This window comes from Ursus maritimus, unplaced genomic scaffold (assembly GCF_017311325.1).
Source record: "Ursus maritimus isolate PB19 unplaced genomic scaffold, ASM1731132v1 scaffold_2, whole genome shotgun sequence".
Taxonomy (NCBI): domain Eukaryota; kingdom Metazoa; phylum Chordata; class Mammalia; order Carnivora; family Ursidae; genus Ursus; species Ursus maritimus.
Window position 1 is genome coordinate 589,361 of NW_024424452.1, and position 11,621 is coordinate 600,981.

General features: G+C 50.8%; 1 protein-coding gene across 5 annotated transcripts in view; it reads left to right on the forward strand.

Annotated features, from left to right (window-relative positions):
• Window positions 1-11,621, forward strand: part of SUN1 (Sad1 and UNC84 domain containing 1) — a 51,159-nt gene that overhangs the window by 27,922 nt on the left and 11,616 nt on the right. For 2 of the 5 annotated variants that reach the window (XM_040634621.1, XM_040634622.1), the window contains 10 exons: window positions 1,291-1,488; window positions 2,048-2,131; window positions 2,419-2,529; window positions 3,651-3,749; window positions 4,257-4,350; window positions 5,594-5,652; window positions 5,778-5,923; window positions 6,527-6,766; window positions 9,589-9,675; window positions 10,850-10,893. In XM_040634621.1, coding sequence (XP_040490555.1) covers window positions 1,291-1,488; window positions 2,048-2,131; window positions 2,419-2,529; window positions 3,651-3,749; window positions 4,257-4,350; window positions 5,594-5,652; window positions 5,778-5,923; window positions 6,527-6,766; window positions 9,589-9,675; window positions 10,850-10,893 — 1,162 coding nt within the window. The remainder of the gene's footprint in view (window positions 1-1,290; window positions 1,489-2,047; window positions 2,132-2,418; window positions 2,530-3,650; window positions 3,750-4,256; window positions 4,351-5,593; window positions 5,653-5,777; window positions 5,924-6,526; window positions 6,767-9,588; window positions 9,676-10,849; window positions 10,894-11,621) is intronic. The other 3 variants (XM_040634623.1, XM_040634624.1, XM_040634625.1) reach the window with 3 other exon arrangements.

Genomic DNA, 11,621 nt, shown 5'->3' on the forward strand with positions numbered 1-11,621 from the left:
CAGTTGCGCCCGCGCTCTACCTGCCCTGGGCGGCTCCCCTCGGCGGCCACTCTCCTGAAGACACTGTAGCTAGCGATTAAGAAATACTTTAAAAGCTGTTCAGTCTGCCACTCCTAAGTAAGCATCGCTGCTGGGGGAAAAGGTTTTTGTGCAATTTCAGTTTAAAGAGATTCTCCCAGTTGACTTCCCCAGAGACCGACCCGGACTGGTCTCTTGCGGTGGGAGTATGAGCGTCCTCCTTCCACGTGCTCTTGCCAGTTCTTTATTGGTTCATGCTTTGAAAATTCTGCCACTTCCATGGGTGGAAGATGGAATTTCAGTGTTTTTGGTGATCAGTGGAAGAGACCATGTATCGCCTCTTCATAAGTGTTCTCTGTGTTTACGAAGCTTCACGGGAAGTTTTCAGGGCCGTGTGAAAGGTGGGTAGAGGCACAGTGGGAGACAGCTGGCGCGGATGCTGGGGGGGGGGGCGGTTAGCCTCGGGTCTGCGGGTGTTTTGGGGCCAGTGCTCCAGGTCACCAGTACGCTACTAAGTAGGCTATTTGAAAAAAAAAAAGCAGGAGAAAACTCATTTCTTTAAAATCCCCCCCACTCAGACTTCTCCAGTTGCAGCTGGCCTCAACGCCATCTTTCCGAACTCAGGCAGGGCCTCCCGAGCCAGGAGAGCAAGTGCACCAGTCTGACAGGCACTTCATAGTCTACACTCAATGAGGAGCACAGACTTCTAGCAGCTGTAACTTGTAGACTGTCACCTGACACACTTTAGGTTAATAGAAGAACAGTCAGGGATCCCACTGTATCGTGAAGCTGCAGGCACTAATGATCAGAGCAGCAGGGGACAGCGGGGTTCTGCTCCTTGCAGGTGGCTTCTGTAGTGTCCCCTGTGGCAGATGCTGTAGCAGACGTCCCTGTAGCTGCTGGGCACGTCTGGGGGTCCTTTTCCGGGCAGGTGGCAGAGGACAGTGGGTGGTGGTTGAGCGGGTATCTAGAATTTGGAGTGGATGTCAGCAGGATCGGCCCCTTCTGCGCAGGCTCGCCTGGGACGGAGACTTGGTGCGCAGCTCTCCGGTGCGGGGCCGCTGTGTAACCCCGCCTCCGTCAGGAGGTGACGCGTGTCACGTGGGGCGAGTGACGTTTGTCGTTCCGGCTCTTCCCAAGTCGTCATCTCTGACAGACGTGTAAAATGTGGATTCTGTTTGCCCAAAATGAGTAATTCAGCTGTCCGACTTTTCAGGGGGAGTAAATGTTGGCTTTGTGGGAAGAAGTAACTGTGTTCACGGTTTCCAATAGGCGGTGGCCCTTTCCACACGGAGAGGATTTTGTGGCTGGCCAAGGACACTTCATCATGCTTGTCATCATTCTTAGTCCAGCTTTTTCGAGTGGTTTTAATGAAGCTCAATTATGAATCAGAAAATTACAAATTGAAAAGTTATGAATCAAAAGATCGTGAATCAAAAAGCTATAAGTCAGAAAGCCATGAATCAAAAGGTATTTAAATCATTTTTTTTCTTCCCTTTTCCACCTAATAATGCTTTCAAGGTGGAGAAAACACTGCTTTTCCAGTGTGGCGCTTCCTCCACGGTTCTGCTCTCGTGCTCTTACGCGGACTTTCTCGCGGCGCTTTGCTGGGGTCTTCCTGTGAGGAGCTGATGGAAGTTTCATGTGTTTGTACTGGTTACATTTTCTGAAAGGGGAAAAGTGTTTCAACATTTTTAAAGTTATTTTTAAAAAACTTAATGTACTCAAGTTTTGATTCTTATTACCTTTTTAAAGCAGAAGCAATTTATTTGAATGGCATCTAGAATGTAGTTGTCTCCAGCCATTTTTAAGCGGGCCTGTCTCTGTGTTGCGTTTCCTGTGGTTCCTTGTCCCGCCAGGTGGGGCTTTAACTGCTCTCTCCCTAAGCCCAGCCCTGCACCTGCCCGCCTCCCCCCCACGCCTCCCCTGCGCACAGACGCTCTCTGGGACCACGCGGCCCCGTCAGCGGCGGGAAGTGTCCGAATGTGCTTGGACGAGCGTCTCTGAGTCTGTTCTGCGTGTATTGCAGCTCATTCCAGTCACTGTGGGACAGTGAATGTAGGAGGGCTTCTCAGAGAGGACGGCCACCTCAGTGTGACAGGGGAGTCCTTGTGTAAGTATGGCTTCGCGGCGCGCGGGCTCGCGGGACGGTGGCGGCGGCTCCCCCGGTGGCGATGCGGGGCTGCTGACACAGACCCCACGCCCCCTCGCTCAGGCAGACTTGCCGAACCCTTAGCAGCAGATGCCAGGAGCCCCCGGATTGCATTCGCTTTGGTTTCTTATTCTTTTGCTTCATCAAGTTTCCAGATTTTCTCAAACTGCCATTGTTGTGCACAGTTCCGATTGACCAGGTTTGCATAGTAATTTGTCAAATTAACTGCTTGTCACCACCGCCCACAGGTGATGACTGTAAGAGGAAGGAGCTCCTTGAGACGCACACAGCCGTCCGCTTGCGGTCCTCGAGTCCAAAAAGGGTAGCAGGGGCCATTTGGCACATCTTTCCTTACGCAGGTTGTCGTTTGCACCTTTTCATTTTGTCTTTATCGTGTTCCTCACAAATGTATAGCTCCTTGTTTGTAGTGGTGAGTCGAGCGCTGCTAAAAACAGGAGTAATACTGCAGCTTACCATACAGAGAACGTCTCTCTTGAGAAGTTTCTTTGTAAAGGTATCTAGTACAAGTTACTCATGTGAAAAGTAGCTTGCTTGAGGTGAAGTCAAAGGCTTAGAGGCTGGTCACCCTCCTGCGGGGGAGGGGACCTGACAGGAAGCTCCTTGTCCTGTGCCCGGTTGCCAGGACACACGGCATCGTTCCGGTGACTGCTGTGTCCTGAGCCTTTGCCACACAAGGCACACAGGCGAAGGTAGAGGTTTTCCGATTCATACCTGGAAGTTTCTTGCCAAAGCTGTCTTTAGACAGCTTTTTTTTTTTTTAAGCTTCAAAAATAATGGTTTCTTAACTGGTAATAGAACAAAGTGATAGATTAAAGAAGCCCCTTAAACCATGTTTCTTCCCGTCAAGCGCAGGGTCAGGAGCCAGCACTCAAATGCTTATAGGAGTATCTAGCTTCCAGCAGCTAATCTCAAGAAACCGAAACAAAATGGATTCATAAGCAGTGTTCGGCCTTCTATAATGTGTGATGTTTGATACAAAGTTTATTGTCTTCTCCTGTCATCCAGTGGTACTACCATTTGTAATCCCAACGTTTTCACTGGAAAACGTTAGCCCTTAGAATGGGCGTGGAGTAATGAGCCCTCCTGGTCTCACCTGGAGCTGTCCGCCGGTGTCTACGGAGTTTTATCTGCAAGTTGTCTTAGCAACTTGCCAACCGTGAACGCGGGGGGCTGCCTGCCGCCCCCGGGGAGTTGAGAGGGGCCTCTGCGTTTGACTGAATATCTGCAGGAAGAGTGAACCACCATTCAGCATGTGATAGCATTTTATAAGTGAATTTCAGAGTCTTGCTTGGACTCAAAATGGTTGGTTGGTTTTTCCCCAGAAGAGACTCTGAACTGATTTGAGAGAATTTTGGTAAAATGCATACGAGGGGGAGTTTGTTGTATTGTAACTATGGAGAATGGATTTCTGGTGTATGTTTTGAGCGTGCCCCTCTCGCATACATGTTATCTGTCACAGGTCACCTGTTGGTGCAGACGCTGCAAAGGATCGGAGCTTCCGGATGGTCTGTGTTGCAGACGCTCTTGTCGGTTCTTTGGCTGGCCGTGGCGGCTCCAGGTGCTTGTATCAGCTTTGTCTGTTAGTGTTCTCTGCGGGTCTTGGGCAGTTCCGCTGCTGCAAGTAACGATTGATCTCACCAGTGAAAGTTTCACTTTAGGGCTGCATACTTTGCTCCTTGATATAACACATTTCATTCCCGATGCCGTAGAAGTGCTAACATCCGTGCTCCTGGTGCATGAGCGTTCTTTGTTTCCCTGCCGTGTTGGGTCCTGTGCGGGTCCAGCTGCTCCGCTGAACTGGCGTGCAGAATGCGTGGGTTTGCTGTTTCCCACCTGTGGCTTGTTCCATGCCTCAGCTTCACCGTGTGTGCTGCTTGGCGTCCCTGTGTTTGAGCAGACGGACACTCCTCCGCGCGTCATGCCTGACTCCGTCTTCAGATACTCACGTGATATTTGTTGGCAGATGTCCTTGTGCTTCTCGCTTGACCATCACAAAAACGGTCCATTTTGGAGTTTGATTTTCCAAAGAGCATTTCTTTACAATGTTTGGTGTTTTCTCTTCTAGGGAAGGCAGCCTCTGGAATATTCTGGTGGCTAGGGATTGGATGGTACCAGTTTGTTACTCTGATTTCTTGGCTGAATGTGTTTCTTCTTACAAGGTAAGGAAACCAATATGATGTCAACTTGGTATTTTTAAGAACTGACTTTGTGCTCATTGCAGGATATAATTTGATTTTTTAAATGATTTAGCTTATATTTACATCGTTTTTATATTTTGGGATATTAATATCTTGCCTTTTTTATATCACTTTATATTTTACAAAGTGTTTTTATATCTTTATGTAATTTTTCAAACCATTCCTGTGAGAAAGGAAAGGCAGCTGTCTCTTAAAACCACAGTGTGTAGGAGTTAAGTGCCTTGTCAGGGATTACACAGATCGGGAGGGGTGTGGTCAGGACGGGGAGAGGCTCTGGCTCCCACCCTGGGGCAGCCCCCCGCCCCGGCCCCAGGGTCCTTAAGTGGCCAGCATGGTGCCGTGCAGGTCAACAGTTAGTGAATGTGTTTGATTGTGACTGTGGGCCAGCAGACACTGCTTTATAGACAGGTTCCCCTGCAGGTGTATACACACCTCGTAGATGACACCGTGACTGCATTTCTGGGGCTCCTGGCCGGCTCAGCTGGAGGACCATGTGACTCTTGATCTCAGGGTTCTGAGTTCAAGCCCCACATTGGGTACAGAGCCTACTTTAAAAAAAAAAAAAAAAGGCAACTCTGACTGTATTTCTAATACTGTAGACTTTTTTTTTTTTTAAGATTTTCAAAATTTATGTATTTGACAGAGAGGCAGCGAGAGGGGGAACACAAGCAGGGGGAGTGGGAGAGGGAGAAGCAGGCTTCACACTGAGCAGGGAGCCTGATGTGGGGCTCTATCCCAGAACGCCGGGATCACGCCCTGAGCCAAAGGCAGTCGCTTAACCACTGAGCCACCCAGGCGCCCCATTACTGTAGACTTTCATTTTATTTTATTTATTTTATTTTATTTTATTTTATTTATTTTATTTTATTTATTTTATTTTATAAGATTTTATTTTATAAGATTTTATTTATTTATTTGACAGAGAGAGAGACAGCCAGCGAGAGAGGGAACACAAGCAGGGGGAGTGGGAGAGGAAGAAGCAGGCTCCTAGCGGAGGAGCCTGATGTGCGGCTTGATCCCAGAACTCCGGGATCACGCCCTGAGCCGAAGGCAGACGCTCAACGACTGAGCCACCCAGGCGCCCCGACTTTCATTTTAAAATAAGGGCGGGGTTATTTTGTATAAAATTACCCAGAAAGTTAAAATAGGATGGTGACCCTGATTTTTCTTTTATCCAAGTTAAAATTTTTCTTTTTATTTCTAGGTGCCTTCGAAATATCTGCAAGTTTTTACTCTTGCTCGTTCCATTGTTACTTTTACTAGGTAAGTAAACTCTGACTTGGTTCCATGATGGATATCTGCACAGGAAGGTGTAAATGAGGGCAAGAACTGCACGTTTGGCAGAGTGTTGGCTGTCCACACATGCGGTTGGCCCTTGTCCCCTTTAGCTGCAGGTGTGTCCCTGTGCGGCCAGGGAGACTTCCTCTCAGGCCTGCCTGTGCTCAACTGGACACGCACGTACGGAGCTCAGCGGGTAGACGGCCCCGAGAGCACGTTCACACCTGGCGAGTCTCCCCTGAGCCGGCCGCTGGAGGTGAGCACACAGAAGCTCTCTTCTCAGGCATTCCTCCTCTGTATTCCTCAGAGAACAGGCGCCCTGGTTCAGAAAATGTTAAACGTCAAGTAAGCAAGCTTTAGAGCTCCTTAAATGTTCTCAGGTAGATCAAGTAATGCATATGTAAGTAATCTCATTCAGTTAATTTTAACTTAAAAAATAGTAGTACCCATGGGGCGCCTGGGTGGCTCAGTCTCATTAAGCGTCTGCCTTCGGCTCAGGGCGTGATCCTGGAGTTCTGGAATCGAGTCCCACGTCGGGCTCCTCCGCTGGGAGCCTGCTTCTTCCTCTCCCACTCCCCTGCCTGTGTTCCCTCTCTCGCTGGCTGTCTGTCAAATAAATAAATAAAATCTTTAAAAAAAAAATAGTAGTGCCCATTACTTTGGAAAAGACAGAAAGTAAGAAGAAAAGACAGGCCCCTGTAGTCTGCCCTGTAAGGAAAATCCCTGAGGATGGACGTGGTCCTGTCCTGTGCCTTAACGGCTCCACACATGTTGTAGGGACGTTCCACTGTGATACTGTGCTCTGAGGTCATTTCACACCAGGCCTGATGTGCTGCTGGAATTGCTCTCACTGCTGTAGGACGGTGACGAGGCTTTCCGCTGGTTTCAGAGGAGCGAAGTGGAAAGACAGCTGACCTCGCTGTCTGGACAGTGTCGCAGCCACGATGAGAAGCTTAGAGAACTGGCCGCTGTGCTTCAGAAACTGCAGGCACGGGTGGACCAGATGGACGGCGATAGCGAGGCAACACTGTCCTTGGTTCAGCGTGTGGTAGGGCAGCACTTAAAGGAAATGGGTGCCGACAGACTGTCGGGCTCTCAGGTAATGCTGAGTTCTCAAGTGTTTGTTTCCTTTTTGGGGATGAAGAATGGGAGAGGTGCTGCTGTGACAGGTGTTCGTGCTTCTCGGCTGTTGGGAGCAGTGTGCTGAGGGCCAGGGTGGTTTCCCGGTGTTTGCCCGAGACCGGGAGTTGCAGCCGGTGGGACAGCAGCGGAGTGGGCGCCGCGCTGGGGGCTGGGAGCCGTGGTCGCCGTGGGTGGCTTGCTCGTGGGAGCCATGGGACCTGGTGCCCTGTCTGCAAGTTGTTTCTGACCCGCATTTTACTTTGAAAATGGATTGAACATAATAATTCAGTGAAGTTTCATTGTCAGCTGTGATTTCATATGCGTTTTAAATCGACACTGATTTGAAAAGTTAAATCTGTGATCTAAAAAAAATCTCACGATAATGAAGTTTAGAGGAGCTGCTATTCCATGTGGAGCCCTGAACAAAAATGTTGTGTTTATTCGGTATTCTCAAGGAAAGAACTGTCAGTTTTCCTCAGAACTGCTGTTTGTTTTCTTAAGTTCCGAAGTGAGTATTCAGCATTGAGGTACATTGGCGTGAAATCTTTAAGTACGTGTTGCCCCTTTCCTGAGCAGCCTGCCTCTCCCTCATATCTCTTGTCTCAAAGCCCTGCCCACCCCCCCAGCTGTCCGCATTACAGTCGAGGAGGAACCCCGACTCCCATCCCTCCCTGGTGCAGGTGTCTGGGCCTGGGGACTCCCAGGCCTCCTCAAGGCCCTGCACAAAGCCTGGTCCAACTGTGCTCTGGAGCAAGCCTGCCTCTTGTCCCTGGAGCCTCCAGCTAGACTTGGCCCCAGGCCAAGCACCCCCAGGGCCAAGTGCCCCCTGGTCACCACCTTCGCCTCCCACCTTTCAAGTCACTGTCACACCTGATGTTGAATGAATGACCCTTGTCTTGACTGTGGTCCGGCCCGAGGCCCATCAGTAGTTGTCATTGTAATGTGCCGATAGCATGGGGACCCCAAGGCGACAGGGCACGAAGTGACAGGGCACGCTTGCACCTTCTCTGCACGGCCCTAGGTGGCCACCCTTGGAGTCTCCGTGCCTGCTCAAGGCACACTTGGCGTCCTGCATTGACTCCTGTCTTTGCTGATTTCCAGTTTCTCGACCATAAAATTGAGATGCTCTCGGCGAGGTCCAGTTAACACCGTTATGAGTGGTCTGCTCTTAGTGGCCATTCAACAACTTTGTTAGATGGGAAGGGTGAAGGGAACTTTGCTGGTGTTTTGCAGACAGCATGGAACAGAAGGAAGGGCTGAAGCGCGTCCCTGTCAAGGGAGATGCTGTTTTGAAAAACAGAGCAGCTGGACTGTTGTAGGTGGCAGATCACGAAATCTGTCCCTGTAGGCAGGACGTTTCCTGAGTGAGCGTAGAGTCACGCCAGGAAGCATGTTGGTCTCAAGAAGCATCTCAGCCGAGGCGTTCTGAAATAGTGTCACCACCACAGGGATGATAGGACTGTGAAATCCTCAAGCAAGCAAACAGGTGGTGAGCTGGCAACCTTCAGTTATGTTGATTTCTCTTGCTGAGAAAAGAGATGACGGTTCAAAAAAAAACCAGCCAAGCATCAGTTTGTGTCTTGTTCTGTAAACTATCAAATCTTATGTAGTCTGGGCTCCCTTTACAACTAGGTTCTAAATTAGATTAGCTAGGTATGGATTTAGCCTGTCCTCCTTACACCATTCTCCGGTATCTACCTGTACGCCAGTGTGACCGTGATGCCAGTCCTGATGCAGGGCAGTCGCGGGCTGGCTTCTGAAGCGGCTCCCCGCTCGTCTTACTCTTGCGGTCGCCTGTTATCGCCCTCCCCGCCACGCTCCTGGCGTGTGTGTGCTGTGCGTCCGCACTGTGCCGTTGAGCAGTACGCCAGCTGCGTGGGGCGGTGTGGAGCTCGTTGCTCAGCTGCGCTGGCTGCACGTGGCTGGTGGCCGTTGCAGTGGACAGCCGAGAGAGTGGCGCCTCTCATCGTGCCGCAGTTAGGTGGCAGGCAGAGACGGTGAGGAAGCTCACGGCCGCATCCGTGGCTGCCCTTTGTGTATGTCAGCGACCTGGGTTCATCCCATTTTTCATCTTGTTTTTATGTAAACTTTTATAAACTTTTATAAATTGTGGTTATAATTTGGAACAGATGGGGTATAGTTAACAGGCGGGACCTCCAATAGTGAACGTATCGAATTACTTAGTTTCTGTGTCTTCTGGCCTGGGTCTGTCTCTCTGGGTGCACGGTGCCTGTCCGCTGTCTCAGTGGATAGTTGGCAGTGACTTTTCTAGACTGCTTGGGACTGTATCCGACAGTCTTCATGTAGTTCTACCTAAGCATTGCTGAACAAATAGGCGTAGGTTGAACAAAGTGTAGTTTCTCAGCAGTTCCCCCGCTTCTCTGGTGTGTTTGTCGCTCTCTTGTCTTGCAAGCCGGAAGAGTAACTTGTGTGTGCAGTGCTTAAGTAAGTCCCTTCAGTCACCTGGGAAACCGTGCCGCAGGGCAGCACTCCGGTCAGGCCATTCCCGCGGCTGTGCTGTGTGTCAAGTACTGCGTGTAAGCTCGGTGAGCGGGTTGGTGTGTCTTTCCTCGTAGCCCGCTGTCCTCCCGCACACGGGGGGCCGTCCACGTGGGTGTCTCCTGGAGAGCACAGGCGTGCGAGCTGTCAAGGGAGGGGTGGACTTGTGGACGCTGAGGGCCCCCCCCGCATGACGCCAGGCCAGGCTGTGACCAGGCGGTCTCGTGTTTGGGGTTCTGTGTGGAAACAACTTCCAGGTCTTTGTCTGTTGCTTACCTCCCACTTGTGCTCCTTTCCAAGACCGACACCGTGAGTTTCCACCAAGAGCACGAATTGCGCCTCTCAAACCTAGAAGACGTTCTCGGAAAACTGACAGAGAAGTCTGAGGTATGCATCTTGACCTTTCCTCAGCAGGAGAGCACCTGCCTCCGTGCATGTGCTCACACGCCTCAGCCTGCAAGGAGAAGCCTTTTGACTGTTGCCTCTTGCTCCTGGGAGCTCATTTTACTACTTTCATGTTTCACAAGTCTGCCTTTTTCACGGACTCCAAGGCATCTTTTCAAGGGGGGCCTGAGCCCTTTTCTCCTCGAGGTCACACAGCCTTCCGCAGAGTGACTTTGTAGACAGACAGTGTTCATTTTCTGTTGGAAAAGCTGTTATTATCAGATATCGGTGGGAGGCTGGGATGTTGGCACTGATCTGAGCCACAGAGACTGTGGCGCGATCCAGTTTGGGGTCGCCTGGCACGTTGGGTGCAGGGGCAGACGTGGCACAGCCCTGGGTGTGTCAGGGCGGCTGCCCTGTTTGCACGTGGAACCAGGCAAGTCCCGACCACCTGCTGATCGCAGAATCCCTGGTGTCGGGGGGCGGGGGGAGGGCTGGAGAAGGGAGCAAGAGGTCCCGAGCGTAGCCCTCACTTCATTTTGTGCCATGGGGAGTCTGGCCTCATTCAGCTGGAGTTTGAGTGGATGCGGCTTCCCAATGTGGGGTGGTGGTGTCAGCCCCCCATCTCTGAACGTACCCTGTTCATGAGTCCTGTTTCCATATGTGACTCTGTCATGGCCTTGTCCTTCCCCGTTCAAAAGCAACTTCCTGGAGGTGCTGGCAGTGTCCTTCTTGGCCGGGGGCTTGGTTACAGGAGCTGCTCATTCTGGAAATCCATCAAGGTGTTCCGTGTGATTTCTGCAGCTCTCTGAGTATATGTTACATGTCTTCTAAAAGTTTACTTTGGGTGTGCCTGGCTGGCTNAAGAGCGGGTGACTCTTGATCTTGGGGTCGTGGGTTCAAGCCCCATGCTGGAGGCAGAGATTACTTAAAATCTTAAAAAAAAAAAAAAAGAATGGTATAATCCCTGGAAAAAAAAAAAACAAAAACATTTACTTTGAAAAAATAAACATCTCTCACCTGCCAACCAGCAGGCGGGTCTGGGCTTTGAACTAAGGGGGGAAAAATCACAGATAAATACATGTAGTTTCCTATAGAAATATGTTAATCAAGGGTGTGATTTATGAAATGTTAGTGTATAACTCCTGTCTAAACAGTTCTTTCTCATACTTTTTAGGCTATCCGGAAGGAATTAGAACAGACGAAGTTGAGAACAGCTAGGTAGGATAATTTCAGATGAATTAACATTTTATGTTTTCTCGTAATGTGGAACCCAGCAGTCGTTCCCGAGGGGGCACTGTGTGCACCGTGAGTTCCGGCTCTCTGGTGGGATCACTCCCAGTGGTGTCTCCCCCGAGGACAGACACTCACTGCCAGGGTGCGCTCGGGGCTGAGCTGGGGCCCTGGTGCGGGTGGACTTCTGTGCCCTCACTCTCAGCCTCCCAGCAGCCGCTCAAGCGGGCAGGACACCTACCTTCCTGGACCTCCCGTGCATGTGGCTCTGTGCCAGCTCCGAGCTGTTTTTTGGCCATCTAAATGGTTCTGTCCCTGACAGTTTCTTGGGGATGTGGTGTGTGGGCTGCTTTTGCCTGCTACCTTTGTCTGTCCCCCCGAATTTTCCTGGAAGTGTGGACTTTCCCTTTCCTCGATACACTCATGGCACCTGTCTTTTCCCACACCCCTCATTTTATCGACACGGGCTCTCTGCACCCCCGTCCTATGTGTGTGTAGATGGGACGCCTGTACCTTCCTATTGCTTCAGGGATTCCTGCAGCTCCGCATGGGCGGGGGGTGGGGGAGGGCCAGAAAATGAGCTTGAAGCGTCTTCCCACCTCTGGCTCCTGTGTGTGTTACAGATCCTGTATCACCACCGTAGGTCCCATATGTCCGGTGTGGACGGGGTGCGTGTACGTGCGCGGACCGGTGTGGACGGGGTGCGTGTACGTGCG